The sequence below is a fragment of the Rhinatrema bivittatum genome, chromosome 4 (assembly GCF_901001135.1).
Source record: "Rhinatrema bivittatum chromosome 4, aRhiBiv1.1, whole genome shotgun sequence".
Lineage (NCBI taxonomy): Eukaryota > Metazoa > Chordata > Amphibia > Gymnophiona > Rhinatrematidae > Rhinatrema > Rhinatrema bivittatum.
Genome location: NC_042618.1, coordinates 237574225 through 237593010, shown reverse-complemented (window position 1 = coordinate 237593010; position 18786 = coordinate 237574225). Strand labels below are relative to the sequence as shown.

Genomic DNA, 18786 nt, shown 5'->3' with positions numbered 1-18786 from the left:
CATGAAAAGTCTGTAGACTGAAGATATCACCAAACCTATTGAAATGCCAAGTTTCTAGGGTGAAATGTTAGGAAAGGTATGGTATACTTTGGCCACACTTAGTACTTGCACTGCTAGCTGAAATGGAAGAAGCAGGACTATAAATGAAACAATGCATGGAATGTAAATAAAAAAATATAAATAATCAAGGCATACTCTGGCAACTGGGTCACCATGGCACTCTGCACCTACTCTATATAAACTAAGCTTTAAAACTAAAATCTTTCCTTCTCGTTGTCATGGTCCAGGTGTGAATCGTTTCTATGACATATTGAAGACATGTTTGGCTACAGCCCATGGCCTCTGATGAAGATTTTGTTGGTTCTTTATCACTCCTATTACATGCGCAGTAAGTATAGTATAGGCAGGAATGTGCACAGAAAAAAAATTGTTTTGGTCTGTTAATTCATTTTGTATGCCTCCAAAATATATTTTGCTCATTTCAATTGAAAACATAATTTTATTTTTTTTTTGTCATTTGTTCATTTATTTCCCATTAAAATCAATGAGGGAACAATGCATCCTATTTTGAGCTCCAAAATTGGGGTTTTCTATTCAGGTTTAGTGAAACTTGCAGGCAGACATCAGCAGCAAAGGGAAGGATACTCTAAAACACCAAGAGTAAAGTGAATTGGTACCAAGAGTGGTATGAATAGCCCAAGGCACTGTGAAAGGGCAAAATGGCCCAAACAGAGCCATCAATAGCCCAAGGCACTGTGAGAGGAAGAAAGCAGCACAAGAGTGTCAAGAACATATCAAGGCTCCAAAAGAGGAGCAAAGAGCAACAAAAACAGTGGAACAAGGATTCCAAGGGACCATGAGAGGTACAGCAAGTATGCAAAGCATCATATTGGCATGACAAGACCAATAGTCAGTAAGTACCATAAGGAAATTTGAAAATAATTTTGAAGACAGCAGGGTAGGGTTTAAGGGAACGGTGTGCTTAGGGGGTCGGAGCTGTCAGAGGGATATAATGAAGAGGACAATTCTTGAATCAGAGTGGTAGTGTGTAAGGCATGAACTGTAATGATGGAAGGGGTGAGGTAGAGAAGTGGGAGAGGAAATGAGTAGGATGCCTTGCGAAAAGGGGTTGGTACGAGTGGTTCATGTATAAGCCTGCTTGAATAGCCAGTTCTTTAAGTTCTGTTTAAATTGTTTTGGGCAAAGTTCTTGACGTAGATCGGTAGGCATGGTATTCCATAGGGTAGATCCTGCAATGGAAAGTGCACGATCTTTGGTGGAGGTGAGGTTTGTGAGTTTGGGTGATGGGGTGTGTAGTTTTGCCAAGTATTGATTTCTGGTGGGTCTTGTGGGGGTATGAAATAGTAAAGGCTCATTGAACGATCATTGTATGATGGCAAGGGTCTTGTATAAGATCCAGGATGAGACTGGCAGCCAGTGCAGTTCTTTGAGGAAAGGGGGTGATATGTTCATTTCTGTGGGTATTGGTGAGAATGCGGGCAGCAGCATTTTGGAGCATTTGTAGGGTTGGGTTGTGTTTTAGGAAGGCCTAGGAGAATGGCGTTGCAGTAGTCAATTTTCGATAAGATAGTAGATTGGAATACTGTACAAAAATCATTGAGGTATAGTAGGGGTTTTAGTTTTTTTAGGGTGTGAAGTTTGAAGAAGCAGTCTTTTAAAGTGGAGTTAATGAATTTTTTTTAAGTTAATTTGTTTGTCTAGTGCAGGGGTCAGGAACCTTTTTGGCTGAGAGAGCCATAAACGCCACATATTTTAAAATGTAATTCCATGAGAGCCATACAATATGTTTAAAACTAAATACAAGTAAATGTGTGCATTTTATGTAAGATCACACTTTTAAAGTACAATAAGTCTCTGAAAATATTACACCAGGCCTTAAGACACCAATACATCTCCTATTAGGAAAACGGACCAAGTCAGGCTGCTATAGAGTCCTACACAGAAACTACACGCCAGCAGAAAACCTCACCTGAATCACGTGCTGTCCCTCACCTAACATAGAATAAAGAGACCAAAACGCATAACAAGAAGCATGCAGACAAAAACTGAATTGGAAACTGCAACAAGCCAGAGTCTCTGTATGCAGTGTAACAAAGGAAAAAAGAAACATCACACATCCTTATAAAACAAATCAAGAAATATAAAATCATCAGCAGTAAAACTGTACTAACAAAAAGAACATATTTCGAAAACAGCAGATGAGTGGAATATCCAATAATTAAAAACTCATATAAAACATTTCCAGATACCAACAAAATATTTCAAAATAGCAGACACAAAGATCCAGTAATGAAAAATAATAAGGATACAAAAATTTTTTTGCTCTGCATACCTGGGAACGTTTGATATCCAGGTGTCCTGAGATTGTTCTGAATTAGCAGGAGGTGGGGTGGTTTGCTTGGAACTTTCTCCTCTCTCAGTCACATACCAGCGCTCTCTCTCACACTGGCTCTCAATGACACACCTATACACACATGCTCTCAGTCACTCACATATACAAATGTTTTTTCTCTCTCACTTATATAGGCTCTTAATTACACATTTACACACATGCTGTCTATCTTTTCACGCTTACACACACACAGGCTTTCAATCACATAAATACATGCTGTCTTTTTCTCTCACACAGACTCTCATTCACATGCTTACAAACATGTCCTCTCTTTCTCTCATTTACACACAGGCTCTCAATCACATACTCACATGCTCCCTCACCTAAATCAGCTCTCAATCACACAGACACACATGGTCTCTCTCTCTCATTTAAACACAGGCTCTCAATCACATACTCACATGCTCCCTCACCTAAATCAGCTCTCAATCACACAGACACACATGGTCTCTCTCTCTCATTTAAACACAGGCTCTCAATCACATACTCACATGCTCCATCACCTAAACCAGCTGTCAATCAGACACAGACACACATGATCTCTCTCTTACTTATACACACAGGCTCTTAATCATACATACACATGATCTCTCTCACACACAAAGGATCTCAATCATACACACATACTCTTTCAAACAAACAGGTTTTCAATTACAAACTTACACATACAGGTTCCCAATGGTAAACTTACATTCATGCTCTCTCTCTCACAGGCAGGATCTCAATCACAGACATACTCTCTTTCACATATACAGGCTCTCAATCATTCACATACATGCAATCTCTCACTCACACACACAGGATCTCAAACACACATGCTTTGCTCGCTCGCTCATTCTCTCTCATCGGGTGCCTGCGCGGAAGAAGAGACCACGCTAGTGTGGTCTCTTCTTCCCGCGCAGGCACCCGATGCTCTCCACTTCCTCTTCCGGGCCGGGGGGGGGGAGGAGAAGAGAGCACGCCGGTGCCGCTGACTCCAGCTGTCCTGCCGCGTTCCGCCCGGGCTGACAGCATTTTAAGCCTGGGCGGCGGAGGACCGGGGAGCAGCTGGGTCAGCGGGGAACCGCGAAGTATGGCGACACTTGTCTGCGAGCCAGATGCAGCCCTCAAAAGAGCCATATCTGGCTCACGAGCCATGGGTTCCCGACCCCTGTCTAGTGTAATGCCTAGGTGTGTACATGTTGTGAAAGTGGGTTTGGGACTGTGCCAAGTGAGATAGATCTGTTAATAATGTTAGATATAGGTTGGGAAATTATATTAGGGATGGTCAGGAGAGCTTTGGTGGAGATGGTGGCTTAAGGGTGAGAAGATGGTCTCATTTTCTTTAGGATAGATTCTATTTCTGTAGAAGCAGTGATCTCAAAAATATTTAGTACGGTGGTCGGGTGTTAATTGCTTGGGTTCTGGTGGGCACAGGGGTTGATGAAAAGCATAACATAAGTTTGGCGATTTTATCGTGGAAAAATAAAGCAAGGTCTTCACATTTGGTTTTGGCATCAATGTCAGGTGTGGGAGTGGGGATGTTTTAGTTAGGGTTGCAACATATTCATAAAAGGGCTTGGCATTAAATTGAAGTTGATGGATTCTTGGGCATAGAAGTCCCATTTGGTTTTGTTTATGGTTTCTCTTTAGATGTGAAGGTAGGATTTGAATTTGCTAGTTGTGTAGGAGATGATTCTTTACGCCAAATGTTTTCTTGTTTTCTTAGGTTGTGTTTCATGGTTTTTAATTCAGAGGTGTACCAGGATTTTTTTGCGTTGTTTAGGGGATTAATTTCTCTAGATTGTACCGGGCAAATTTTGTTGGCAACAATGCTAGTGAGGAGATTCTATGTGGAGATGGCAGAATCAGAGTCGGACAAGTCTAGTTTGCCAAGTTCATTAGAGAGGGTTGTGATTAAGTCATCCCTTTTGCATGGTTTTCTGAAATGTATGGTCTTTTTGGTGTACGTAGGAGTGGAGGTATTTTTTTATGGAACAGGTGGCTCTAATGAGGAAGTGGTCAGACCAGGGGATGGGTGTACCTGTTGGGGGGCCTGGATGGAGTAGGGAGTTAGTAAAGATGAGATCTAGGGAGTGGCCTACTTTATGTGTAGGGTTGGTTATTATCTGTTTAAAGCCTAAGGTGCTGAATGAAGCTAGAAGGGCATCGTAGGAGGGTCATAGTGGTACAGTATCAACGAGGAGATTGAAGTCTCCGAGGATAACGGTTGGAGAATCTCTGTTTATGTTTTTGGTGATGAATTCAATAAGAGGGGATGGGTTACTGTCTAGTTGTTCTGGAGGGGAGTATATTAAGCAGATTTGGAGTTTAGGCGATTTGAAGAGACCGATTTTAAGTTTGTGAGAAGGGGAGATAGATTGGAGAGATAATTTAAATTCTTTTTTCGCTGCAAGAAGGAGGCCTCCTCCTCTTTTTTTGTGTCTTGGTATAGAGAAAATATCGTATGAGTTGGTTGGGAGTTGATTTAGTAATACAGTATCAGTATCCTTTAACCAAGTCTTAGTTATAGCACAACTGTCAGGGTTATCATCCAGGAGGATATTATTGAGTAATGGTGTTTTTTTAACTATTGATTGTGCGTTGAAGAGAATGATGGTGAAAGCAGCGAGGCTGATTAGTTGGGTAAAAGGAGTAAGCATGATAGGGAGAAGTGTTCTGGGGTCTGCGCAATGGTGGTAAAGTTGGGGAGCAAAATGCTTGGGAAAGTGGTGCTTGAGTATGCGTATTGGGTGAGGCTGCATGATTTTGGTAGGGTGCCTATATTATGTTTGTTGAAAGCTGGTATGGCTGGTATTTGGTGATCTGTCAAGCTATTGTTGAGGGGTGGGGTGATGTATTGTAGAAGTGGGGGTAGGATTAAGGTCTGAGGCGTAGTGTTTCTTGGAGGGGGGGAGAACTGCAGGTAGACCTGGAAGGCTGGTGCCAGTTGCAGGGGGGGCAATTAGGTGGGTGCCAGTTGAAGGGGGGAATTAGGGGGAGAAAAGAGGACAGTGTGAAAGAAATGGGAATCTACTTGTGGAAAGTGCTGTACTGTGAGGATATTAGAGTCATTTTTCAGTGTCCATTTGTTTGATGAGAAGGTTTGGAGACTAAGCTGTGGTGGCACGGAGGGTACAGCACGAAGGGGCACACTAAGGTGCAAGCCCCTTAGTCGTGCTCCTTCATTGCGAGATGCACGTTGCAAAATGCTGGAGGCCTGTCTTCTACCTTTAAAATCCCTCCTGCGCCAGAAATGATGCTCACAGTAGGTGGTCCTAGGGAGGCGTGGAGCGGCGAATCAGGGCCAGAGAGGTAGGCCGAAGCCTCGGCTCGGGTTCAGGCTTGTACCCCGGTGGGTCTCCAATGCCGATTGCATTGTCTTTTGCGTTGCCGTGAAGTCGGGAGGGTTCAGGCTTGGCGCAAAGGAAGGGACAGGAGGCCTGCCTTCTACCTTTAAAGTCCCTCCTGTGCTGGAAATGATACTCACGGTAGTTGGTCTGAGGGAGGCATAGAGTGGCGAATCAGGGCCTGAGAGGTAGGCCGAAGCCTTGGGCTTGGGTTTGGGCTCGGACCCCGGTGGGTATCCAACGCCAATTGCGTCGAGCCGGTCGCGTTGCCGTCGAGTCGGGAGGGTTCAGTCTCAGGTTCAGCGCGAAGGCAATATGGTGATGGGGTGGGGTGTTGTGATATGAACAGCAGGGGGGGCGATAAAGGGGTCGGCCCCTGTGACATAGTGAGGGCAAAGGTAGCGCCGGCGCCATTTTGAATACTGGCAATACGGCCCAAGTGCAGGAGGTCGCTCCCGGACCCCCGCTGGACTTTTGGCAAGTCTTGTGGGGGTCAGGAGGTCCCCCAAGCTGGCCAAAAGTCCCTGGGGGTCCAGCGGGGGTCCGGGAGCGATCTCCTGCACTCATGCCGTCGGGTGCCAGGAACCAAAATGGCACTGATAGCCTTGCCCTTACTATGTCACAGGGGCTACCGGTGCCATTGGTCAGCCCCGTCACATGGCAGGAGTACAAGATGGCGCCAATGGCCATGTGACAGGGGCTGACCAATGGCACCGGTAGCCCCTGTGACATAGTAGGGCAAAGGCTATCGGTGCCATTTTGAACTGGTACCGAGGGTGTGAAAGTGCTCCCGGACCCCCGCTGGACCACCAGGGAGTTTTGGTAAGTCTTGGGGTGGTCAGGAGGTTGGGGGGTTGTAGTAAATTTAATTTTAGCTGGGTAACAAATAGGATTAGACGTATAACCGTATCGGGACACCATACGGATGTATGCAACGTATCTGCCCCCCGACGAATACGTATCCCGAATGCAACGTATGGTGTACCTCTGCACATCCCTACAATTTGATCCTTTAGCTATTCCTTTATTACCATAAAGGGAAGGCATTTCTTGTGATTCTTTCTCTCTAGTTTCTATTACTGAGACACTGAGATTCTCCAAAGAATCAATAAGTTCAATGTCATTATGCCCACTTTACCCTTGTTCAGCTGCTGTGGTGAACGCATTTAAAGAGGGCCTAGCCCCTTATATTTAATATATTATCAACTTTTCTCTCTCTAAAGTTCAGCTATCTCCATTCCTAAAACCAGCATCGATTCGCCTGCTATTAAATAAACGAATCACAGACCTGATGTTGCTATCAAATTACTGCTTAATTATGTCGCTGCCATTGTTATTAAAGGTTACTGAAAAAATAGTATTCTCCCAGCTATCCGATTTCCTTGAAGATCACTCTGTTCTTCATCACCAACAGTTCAGTTTCAGGAAGCATTTTAGTTCCGAAATTCTTCTCTTATCTAGTTTTAATTTTAATACCATTTGTAGAGACTTTGATTCCACCACTCAATATGTGATGGTATTATTAGACATTTCATCTGCTTTCGATACCATAAATCATCAGATTTTACTATGCAGACTCTCAGAAATTGGGATAGCTGGGACAGTGCTTGCATGGTTCAGTTCCTATCTCAGGGAGCACAGCCAGTAAATCAGGATGAAGGATGGTCATCCATAAGGTATCAAATACCCACAAGAGTTCAGCTCTTTCAGCGTCCTTTTTAATATCTACTTGTACCGATCTATAGACTCCTGGCTGGTCTAGGCCTGAATTATAAGATATATGCTGATGATTTATTGTTTTTTCTTCCTACATTGTCATCTTGGTCGGCCACCTTTGATTTTGTATGCGTTTTTCTATCAGTTATTAATCACTGTTTTGCACATAATAGACTTGTTAAAACTGATATTATTCTGATAGGCTTTCAATTTATAAGGCACCATAATTTTTTGAATCTGAAGGTCGTAAAATTCCTATATTCACACAGGTAAGAAATCTTGGCGTGATTCTAGATGAGCAGCTTTCACTCAGCCCACAGATTAAAGCAGCAGTTATTAGGGATGTGCAGAGGGATGCCATACGTTGCATTCGGGATTCGGATTCGTCAGGGAGCAGATACGTTGCATTCGGCAAGGGGGCCCCCCAATACGTTTATACGTTAATTCTTATTCATTTCCTGGCTAAATTAAATTAATTACAACCCCCCACCCTCCTAACCCCCCCAAGACTTACCAAAACTCCCTGGTGGTCCAGCGGGGGGTCCGAGAGCCATCTCCTGCACTCACACCCTTGGTGCCGGCATTCAAAATGGCGTGGATAGCCTTTGACCTACTATGTCACAGGGGCTACCGGTGTCATTGGTCAGCCCCTGTCACATGATAGGAGCAATGGATGGCTGGCACTATCTTGTGCTCCTACCAAGTGACAGGGGCTGACCAATGGCACCAATAGCCCCTGTGACATAGTAAGGGCAAAGGCTATCGGCGTCATTTTGATTACTGGCAGCCGACGGCCCGAGTGCAGGAGATCGCTCCTGGACCCCTGCTGGACCACCAGGGACTTTTGGCAAGTCTTGGGGGACCCTCCTGACCCGCAAAAGACTTGGCAAAAGTCCAGCGGGGGTCCAGGAGTGATCTCCTGCACTCAGGCCGTTGGCTGCCAGTAATCAAAATGGCGCCAATAGCCTTTGCCCTTACTATGTCACAGGGGCTACTGGTGCCATTGGTCAGCCCCTGTCACATGTCAGGAGTACAAGATGGCACCGATGGCCATGTGACAGGGGCTGACCAATGGCACCGGTGGCCCCTGTGACATGGTAGGTCAAAGGCTATCTGCACCATTTTGAATGCCGGCACCTAGTTTTCCCCGTTACTCCCTTTCAATCATCTGCTCACACTCATATCCCTGCCCAGCATTCCTGACCTCCCTCATCCTCTTCTCTGTGTTCCTTCTTGCCTCTGCTTGACTCTCCCTACCCTCTTCGTTCCATCTTCCTGCCTGCCCCTGTTTCCCACCTCTTCCCACCCAGGCTGATAGGAGGCAGCCATCTGTTGGCCCTGCGACATTCCTCCCAGGACCTCGTGACACACCAGCGTGTCCTGACATACCTGTTGAGAACCACTGTATTACACAGTTGCACTGTGCATCATCTCCAAAACATTTCAGCAGAGAGTTTTTGTATCTTTTTGCTGACCTGATGAAGAAAGAATAATTCTTGAAAGCTTCTCACTGAGGTATTGTTAGTCCAATAAAAAGGTATCATCCACAACTTATTTTGTTCTGTATATTAATTCTGAATATAGGGGCAGATTTTTAAAGCCCTACACACGTAAATCCAGGAGGATTCACGTGCGTAAGGGGGTTACACACGCCGGGCCTATTTTCAAAAGGCCTAGCGGCACGTATAAAGCCCTGGGATGCGCGTATGTCCTGGGGCCTTTCTGAATGGGTGGGCAGGTGTTATAGTTATTGATGTTTGGGTGGATCCTTGGACACTGTGGCAGCTGACCATGCCCACAGGGGGCAGTCCCGTGAGGGACCACAGTGTCAGGCTAGACTCTGGACACACAAACACAGATTTGAATCTTTTATTAAACAGTTTTGGAAGCCACCAGAAGTGGCAGCAGTGAGTAGTGGATGTTGAGCCCGGCTGGGCGCGTCTCTCACAGAACGCTGGAACAGCGAGTCCTCTGCTAGGCAGTGCTGTAGTGGAAAGAGACTGAGAGTTATGAGTACACAATAAGAAGCATTCAGAGTCCCAGGAAGAATTAGGAGAAGCTCCGAGACAGGGAGAGCAGGCCCTCGAGGAGCGAGTACCTGATCCCTTAGAGCAGAGAGACTCAGTTGTATTGTACTCACGTAGCAGTAACAGAGATTCGACTAGACGAGAGGTCTGGCACTGGAACAGAGGGCAGGCCCTCGAGGAGCGAGTACCTGGTTCCAGGGAAGCAGTACTGTGGAATAGATGGTAGTTGTACTCACAGATGGAAACTGTTAGTGAAGTCTTCCAAGTAGAAAGATTTGAAGATGCAGGCTGCCACTCAGGGAACATGGGCCCTCGAGGAGCAAGTACTGGTTTCCTGATAGCATCTGAAAGAAGCAGAAGAGGCCCCCGAGGAGCGGGTACCCCGTTAGCAAACCCCGAAAGGTGTAAGAGTTCCAGATAGTGCTGACGTGGCAGAGCAGCTTCGGTACAGAGAGCGAATACCATCCGTAGTGTTACTGTTACTAACTCGATGAGCTAGCAAATACTCTAGGCTTAAATATCTGGGCAGCGTGACGTCATATCAGGGGGACGCCCCTGAGGTTCGCGCCAACGTGGAAATAAAGATGAGGGCAGCGCGCACCCCCTAAGGTACCTTGGAAGAGCATGGCGGGAGGCAGCACCAGAGCCGGTCTGAGGACGCCGGAGAGGACGGCAAACAGATGCCGTGGCAGCCAGTAGTCCGAGGTGAGCGGGAGGAGCCGCAAGTAGTGAGAGGTAGGCGGGGCGAAGCCGTTGAAGACTGACAGTCGCAACAGCAGGGGGCGGGGCAGAAGGTCCAGTGGCGTGGCCGAGGACTCTGGCACAGCGGCCCTTTACCGTTGTGCCAGGGGATCGCGCGCCAGCACTTGGCTGGCATGCGCAAGTAACGTCTGCCTCTGGCAGGCTTAACTTCCATAACAAAGGTCCGGGGGGGGGGCGGGACAGATAGGGGAAGGGAAGGCAAGGTGGGGGGGAAAGGAAAGTTCCCTCCGAGGCCGCTCCGATTTCGGAGCGGCCTCGGAGGGAACAGGGAAAGCCAGCTGGTCTCCCTGAGGGCTTGGCGCGCGCAGGGTGCACTAGTGTGCACCCCCTTGCGCGTGCCAACCCCTGGTTTTATAACATGTGTGCGGCTGTGCACGCATGTTATAAAATCGGGCGTGCATTTGTGCACGCCGGGTAGCGCGCATAAATTAGGCCACAGGCGTAACTTTAAAAATCTGCCCCATAATGTTTTGCCAATCTCTAATGATTATCTTATTATTCTTCTGTACATGTGAACAAACTGTCATTACACTCTGCATTGTTTGAAAGACGAGTTTTTTTCAGAAGTTGTTCCCTGCAAACACATAAACAAAACAAACTCTAAAATGACTGAGAGAGCTTTACCGAAGTTTGTCAGGAGAAAAAAAATCACAGATCTTGCACATCTTGGGAAAGATCACTCAGGAACTGGTAAACTTTCTCCTTAAGCAGTGTCCGGTGGAGACGTAAACATGAAATCATCATTGAACCAATATTTTCCCATAAATGGATTCTTTCCTTCCAATTTTGGTCACAAACATCATCAGCTGAAATTCTTAACTGCATTATCACTATGGTTATCTTTCATGAGTGCTCTAAATTTTGTTAAGGGAAATATAAATGACATGGCATGTTTAGTTCCATGAGATTTTTACCCCCTAGAAAACTGGATGATCAAAATTCAAACCAGCTCTTAGATCTGTTTTTAAATTCTAATCCTCCATTTTTCCTGATTTAATTCTGATGATTTTTCTTCTTCTTCTTCAGGCAATTTTCTTGCTTTCAGTGATCAATTACGTTCCATTAGAATACAACAACTGGTATATATACCCTACATGGGGATATGCTATTGGCTGGCTTTTAGCAATTTCATCAATAATTTGGATTCCGGTCTATGCCATCTACATTTTTCTGAGAACTAAAGGATCATGTAAGCAGGTAAGAGGTCACAATCAGGAACAAGGATAGAAAACAGCCTGTCCTGAAGCTCACAACAAATGTTACAGAAACTGGACGTTCCCTTCCAGAGACTGAGTCCCAGTTGCTGTATCATGGCACTTTTGTATCCTAATCAAGTAATCAGTGTTACAGAAACATGCCAATAGTCTCCTGGTTAACTAGTTTTATAGTTCTTGTTGACTACTTTTATGACTGAATCTCAAGAGACTAGTTAGGTTGTCCAAGTATAGCTCCAGTGAAATTCTGAAGCATAGAAGCTTCCAGTGTCTGCTCAATTTCTTATCAAGATGCTCTTGTCAGCTAAATTCACCAAGTGGAGCCTATGCAATAAAACTAGCACTAAAAAAGTTTAATATGCAAATCAGTAAACATTTTATGTGCATAGTAAACACTATTTAATGTGATATATGGTTTGTTTTATTAAATGAAGGTTACCTTTTTTGCAACACTAGTGTGGCCAGGATATTAACATGCACAGTAACCAAAAACTACTGTGCATGCTAGCTATCTTCTGAAATCCCTCGTTCTAACTGGCCCTTTCACTTTCGCACAAGAGATTTTCTGTCATCCTCACCTTTACGAACCACAGCATCAGCCCTCACCTTGCAGCACCCTCCCCCCCCCCCCCCGATGGCAAAAAGTATGCATGTTGTGAAGGTACAAATGTACTTTTTTAGCATGTGTCAAATATCAGATTTAGCCACTTAGAGGTCCATAATCAGTCACTGGCCAGACTGGAAAGTTAGCAAGCTAACTTTGGTGGGATATTTAGTGGGTTAGCCGCACTATTGAATATAGACAGTATTTTAAAGATAGCCGGCTATATGGCTAATTTTAGCTCTATGGCACAACCAGAGTTAGCTGGATATGTTATTCAGCTAACCTAACCACTCCCAGAAACGCCCACCGAAATGCCAGATAATGAGATATGTGCCAGATATGTGTCCAAAATATTCAAAAGTCAGTATTTACCTGGATAATTTGTGAGGCTAAATGTCTCTGAATGTGGATGTCTTCATTCTTAAAGTTAGGTGGCTGGATCCACTAGAAAATTGCTGACAGTAATTTAATTATCATCGATTTTGTTGCCTGTCTTTCCTCAGAGGTTACATCAAATCATTACCCCATCAGATGATCTCCCACAGCCAAAGAACCAGCCGCCTGCTTCACCTCTGCCAGAGAACAACTCACATCCAGATTTCAGTCCTTCAGATTTCAATACTGCGCCATACTTCATCACATTACCTAATGAAATGGTTTTCACACCCAAGAACGAGCCTCCCCTCTAATCCTCATACGACTGTAGAAAAATGTTATTCTGGAGATATTTCATCTTGTACACTGCGAATAAACTGTTTCACAACTGCAGCTATTGTTCACTCAGGGAAAAGATTTCTGCACATCTGAGATTGTAACCTTCATCCCTCTGGTCATAAGAACAAGATATGCCATACTGGGTCAGACCAAGGATCCAACAAGCCCATTATTCTGTCTCCAGCAATGGCCAAGCCAAGTCACAAGTACCTAGCAAGTACCCAAACAGTGCTCCATCCACACCTTGAATATGTCCTCCACAGACAACTTAACTTTACATCTACAGTATTATCCCTATCAGAGCTGTAACAGCATTCCTTACACACACATGGATAATTTCTAATATCAATACCAAGGCAATGCTGATAAGATACATGGATAATTTTCAATATGAGAGTGTACTGGAATCAGTGCTTATTACTAGAGATGTGCCAAAAATTCATGGCAACCTAAAAGGAACAAGACTCAAATGTGTTCAATAATAAAACATGAAATAACTTGCAAATCACTACATTCTAACGCTTGTTCCCTTTGTAAATCTTGTATCATTCTGTAAAATACTCAGAAACCATGCAGTAGGTGATAAAACCTAAAAAGAAGATATAAAAAACCTGGCCGGCTAGGGAAGATAGCCAGATAAACTTATTTGGCTAACTTAGCCAGGATATTCAGCAGCTCAGCCACAAAGCGGAATATATCCGGATAACTTTCAAGTTAGACAGATAAATGTATCCAGCTAATTTAGGCCTAGATTTATTAAGCCGTGATAAGGTGATATCGTGTGTTAAACAGTGTTTATTGTGCAATAGCAACATATCGCAGCACTATCATGTGATATCGCAGATTATTTTAATGTTTCTTCCCCTTAATGAAATGAGCTGCTTTGCATGCATTTATATGCAAAACTCAGTCTAATGCATGTAACAGCTCATTAATCAGCAATCCCATGCAAATAAAATAATGCAGCTGACAGAAAAAAAAATCAGCCCCATCGTTTCAGCACTTTCTGAGAAGATGTAGATAAAATAGTGCAAAGGCATCAGGATGCTAATGCTCATCCCGATGCCCCTGAGCTGTTTCTTAAAGAGCCAATCAACCCAAAACTACTCCCCCCCCCAGGAATGTACTTAAATCCCCCAGAGGGTCTTTTGAGGCTACTATCCCCCACTGCAGCAGTGACCCCCCCCCCAAAAAAAAGAATAAATGCTCATATGATGATGCCCTTGCCCCCTTCCCTAACTGCTTCCCTTTTACAAAAATGACAACACCCCCCCCCCCCAGGCTTCACCAACCCCCCTTTCAAATAATACCCAGCCCCTCTGTCCCCCTTTGCCAAAACATCCCTGGGGTCTAGTGGTCCTTCCCCACAACCAAAAAAGAAAGTTTTTGTGGTGAAGTGTGGACTCCTGGACCCCCAAAGCCCTACACCCTGAGCTCCCTGTACCTCAAAGTATCAGCAGCACTGGTGTTCAGTGGCCAGTTGACACCATTTTGGAAAATGGCTTCAACCTGACTTTACCTCTACTTTTAGGGATAGCCTGAAAACAAGACCAGTTTGTGACACTGGAGGACCAGAGGTTGTAAATAATAACAACAATAATAATAACATCACTTTTATCCTGTTGAATTCCAAGATATCAGCTCTTGGCAGCAAAGTATAAAACTTCTGTTATATAGTAAAAGACAGAGGAAAAGATTATGTTACATGTTGAGGTCCATGTTCAGCCAACGTGCAGTTCTGCTAGTTAGCCAGTTTTACTTAACCAGTTAATAACTATTAGTACTGTGTGTATTCAGTAGCACAGCGGCTCTGCTGAATATACCCAGCTATCTTAAAGTTAGCCAGTTTTGTATAACCGGCTAACTTTAGGACAGCCTTTTGGCCCAGCCAGAGTTGGATAAATCAGTTGGCTAACTCTGAATATCGTTAGCCAGTTAATTTATCCAGCCAACTCGATTTCTCCCCGATCGGCACATTCCCCACCCCTATCTTAGCGGGGTAGCCAGATGAGCCACTTATCTGATTTAAGTGGCACTTGCTGACTATAGCCGCACCATTATTCAGCAGCATCATTTAGCTAAGTGGCGCTTAGCCAGCTAAGGCTAGATTTTCCTATGTCGCAGGGCTCCCTGAATCGCACGCTAATGGGGGGCGGGGGGTGATCGCTGCCGGCTTTCGCACCCAATAGCGCCATCATAAAAGGTGGTGCTATTGGGCGTGAAATAGGCAGTGAAAAGGGTTCTCGCCTTTTCGCTGACCGCAATGTCCTCGCAAAGTCCACCCTGGTGTCGTCCCGACTCCTCCTGTTCCGACCTTGATGCTGCCCCCATTTAGTGATCGCATGCAAAATCGGACTTTTCGCGTGCGATTGCTTTGGAAAATAACTCCCTAAGTGTCGTTTTCAATATCCCGCTTGTGTATTTATATAGGGGGCACTTACCAACTGAAGTAACGCACGCTCTCTTGGCGACTCTCTTGCTATACTATCATATATTTTGATAATTTTTGGTTCCTTAGTTAATTTCAGCTCTGTTGTTACATGTGCGATGTGTGCACTGAATAGGAATGTGTAGCCAAAAGATTTTTGCTTTTTTTTTTTTTGGGCCAGTTTTGGGGATGTGCTTTCAGAAACCCCCTTTCATTTTAATTAATTTTCAGAAGTTATGCTTGTAAATACTGTTTATGTGCATAAAATTTGACTTTATACACATGTAAGTGTAAAATCTCAGGTCAGTGGAGACTCCCACTGCATAGTGCCAAAGGTTTAGTTGGGGCTAGAGGTTCCAAGTTGTCCCTATGGCACCTGGAGAAGGCCGGTCTGGTTAGGAGAATTGGACGCTCAATTTTAACAGCGTCCTTTTTCCTAATCGATGGCTGTCAGTGGGTTCGGAAAACCGATGCTCGTAAAATTGAGCGTCTGTTTCCTGAACCCGCTGACAGAGCCACTTCTCCTGGACCAAGGAGGCGCTAGGGGCGCGTAATTGTCTCTAGCGCCTCTCCTCCTCTAGCTGACCTTCTTCCCAGTGCTCCCTTCTCTACAGCACGGCTCCAGTCCCTGCCTGGGCTGCCACTGCTGTGAAGAGAGCACCTCTACCAGGTCCAAACCTCCATGTGTTTCGTTTTTTGCCTTTCTATTCAGCCACTGCAGCATATTCTGTTTAACTCCTGACTGCCTGCTTGAGGAGTAAGTAGTGCAAATATTTATTGTAGCCCCAAGCTACATAAATTTTATGTGCACAATCAGATTTTATAGATGCAAAATAATATATGTGCAGAAACCTTCGAAAACAAATTGAACAAACACACATCCTTATCACTGACTGGGCTGTTTCCTGCTGAAGCAAATAAAGGAGACTATTTACTAAACCAGGCAGTGCAGACATGGAGAAGATTCATATGGTCAAAAGAAGAGCTAGGGAAGCACTGAAAGTTCCACTAGTCTCTCTCTCTCTCAAATTTTATGGTTCAAATCTTTTTATTAATATCTTATCAAATGCAGAAACAAAATGCAAAGCAAGGAAACCAGTAGCACAAGACACCGGATGACCCTTCCCGGCATCCCCTTAGGACTCTTGTCTGAAAGACTTACATTTCATTTTTTGCCATTGAAACTCCAGTTCAGTATTGTGTATGCAGCTATAGTCAAATTCCTGTACTTGCTCTGAACGCATTGGGGCGGATTTTCAGAGCCCTGCTCGCGTAAATCCGCCCGGTTTTGGGCGGATTTATGCGAGCAGGGCCCTGCGCGCCGGGAAGCCTATTTTACATAGGCCTCCCGGCGCGCGCAGAGCCCCGGGACTCGCTTAAGTCCCGGGGTTCTCCGAGGGGGGCGTGTCGGGGGCGTGTCGGGGCGGGCCCGGTCGTCGCGGCGTTTCGGGGGCGTGTCGGCAGCGTTTTGGGGGCGGGTACGGGGGCGTGGCTACGGCCTGGGCGGTCCGGGGGCGTGGCCGCGCCCTCCGTACCCGCCCCCAGGTCGCGGCCCGGTGCGCAGGAGGCCCGCTCGCGCGCGGGGATTTACGCCTCCCTCTGGGAGGCGTAAATCCCCCGACAAAGGTAAGGGGGGGGGTTAGACAGGGCCGGGCGGGTGGGTTAGGTAGGGGAAGGGAGGGGAAGGTGAGGGGAGGGCAAAGGAAAGTTCCCTCCGAGGCCGCTCCAATTTCGGAGCGGCCTTGGAGGGAATGGGGGTAGGCTGCGCGGCTCGGCGCGCACCGGCTATACAAAATCCATAGCCTTGCACGCGCCGATCCAGGATTTTAGCAGATACGCGCGGCTCCGCGCGTATCTACTAAAATCCAGCGTACTTTTGTTTGCGCCTGGAGCGCAAACAAAAGTAGGCTATTCGCGCGCCTTTTAAAATCCGCCCCATTATGTCCAGCCATCATCAGGATGACTGCCCTAGCTATACCTGCCGTCCATGTCTGACTTTATAAACCAGGTGCTTTTTACTGTACATTTATAACAAAGAATTGAAACGTAAAAAACTGAACAGCAAATAACTTGTATATGATGTCTCTATGTTAACAATCATTTGAACCTTTTTGAAAACCTTGTTAACCTCCTTAACCTTGTAAACATCGTATTTTTTGTAAACCGTTATGATGGCGAAACCGAATGATGGTATATAAAACTCGATAAATAAAAAATATTATCATGTTCTGTGCCTGCACCTATAAACCCACCCTTCCTATTCTCTCCTGCCCCCCCCCTCTTCCAATACCTAACTCACAAAAAAAAAAAAAAGTGATGTGGACCTACTCCCCAGTAGTGCAATGGTTAGAGCACATCTTCTCCCTGCACAACACCTAATAGACGTTGTCAAAACTACGTTAGAGAGGATAAAGAGACACACATGAACTTGTCACAATAGGCCAGTTCCCTTTATATACAAGTACAGGAGAAGGGACATGTCCTCATGATGTGGACAGCTGGCTCTGCTTATTACCAGGGCTCCAGAGCTCCTCCACTGGTACTTCACCTAGCACTTGGAATGAGTCACATCCACTGCTCTGTTCACGTTCTCCCTGTCTCACCTCAGACTGGGAATAAAATAGAGGCTCAAAGGAGGAAGCTCAGGAGGGGGGAAATGAGGAGGTGCTATGTGCATCAAACAAAGTGGGGCCCAGCTATCCATGCCTTGCATGCTGCCTATTAATTACCACACTTCAAGGCTCATGCTGTAGCTAGGAAGAAGAGGCATGCATGATTATACATGTTCTCAGAAAGGAGCTCCTACATGTTTAAGAGCCACTGCTGGTGACTCTCTTTTTACTATTTGATGCTGAGAGCAGAGCCAAGGCAATGGTCTAGATCTAAGTTTTAGGCAGTGGTGGTTTTCCTGAGGCATACCTGATCAGGTCTGAAGGCACAACAATGTGCGATGGCACACTGTTTGGGAAACACTATTAAACAATGTTAAACAACTGCATGAGCATTGAATGTGCATGAAAGCAATATTAAAGTGCACTAATACAAATTAGCACATTTACATTAGTAATCTGCCCTCCAGAGAAAGTCTAAATTTCTCATCTGAAGAGGTGGAATTCATCACCTCTCAGGAGACTACATATAAAAAGATTATATTTGGGTCTGCGTCCCTGAAAACAAAATATGGCAATGCATTTACTTGCCAAGTCAGTCATATACTGTTGTGAACCTGACATTGTTCCCTCACGGCAGACTGTGCCACTCTGTCTGGGCTCCCCTGCGGCCGTCTCCTGCCCTGTGAGGCAGGGCTGAGCCGCCGGGAGTCTTCCTTCGCTGCTGAGGCTGCCGCTGCCGTTCCTGGTCCATCTTCGTGGCTTGAGCTGCTGCCAGTGTCTTCAGACAGCAAGGAAGCCGTCTCTGTCAATGCCTGCTTCTGCCTGTGCCTCTGTCCCATTCAAGCGGTGGGGAGCCACTCCTCTTTGGGCCCTCCACATGGCAGGATGCCACCAGCGTGTCTGCTCTGCTTCTCCTGCTCTCCTTAGGTGCGGGCACGTGCCTCAGCTCGGCATTTAAAGGGCCAGT

At 45.6% G+C, this 18786-nt stretch overlaps 1 protein-coding gene across 1 annotated transcript in view; it reads left to right on the top strand.

Moving 5' to 3' along the window:
- LOC115090604 (sodium- and chloride-dependent GABA transporter 2-like) overlaps positions 1–13808 on the top strand; it is a 113804-nt gene extending 99996 nt beyond the window's left edge. The window contains 5 exon segments of the mRNA XM_029599945.1: positions 288–305; positions 308–351; positions 353–388; positions 11274–11444; positions 12569–13808. Coding sequence (XP_029455805.1) covers positions 288–305; positions 308–351; positions 353–388; positions 11274–11444; positions 12569–12754 — 455 coding nt within the window. The 3' untranslated portion in view covers positions 12755–13808.
- Positions 13809–18786: the final 4978 nt, after the last annotated feature.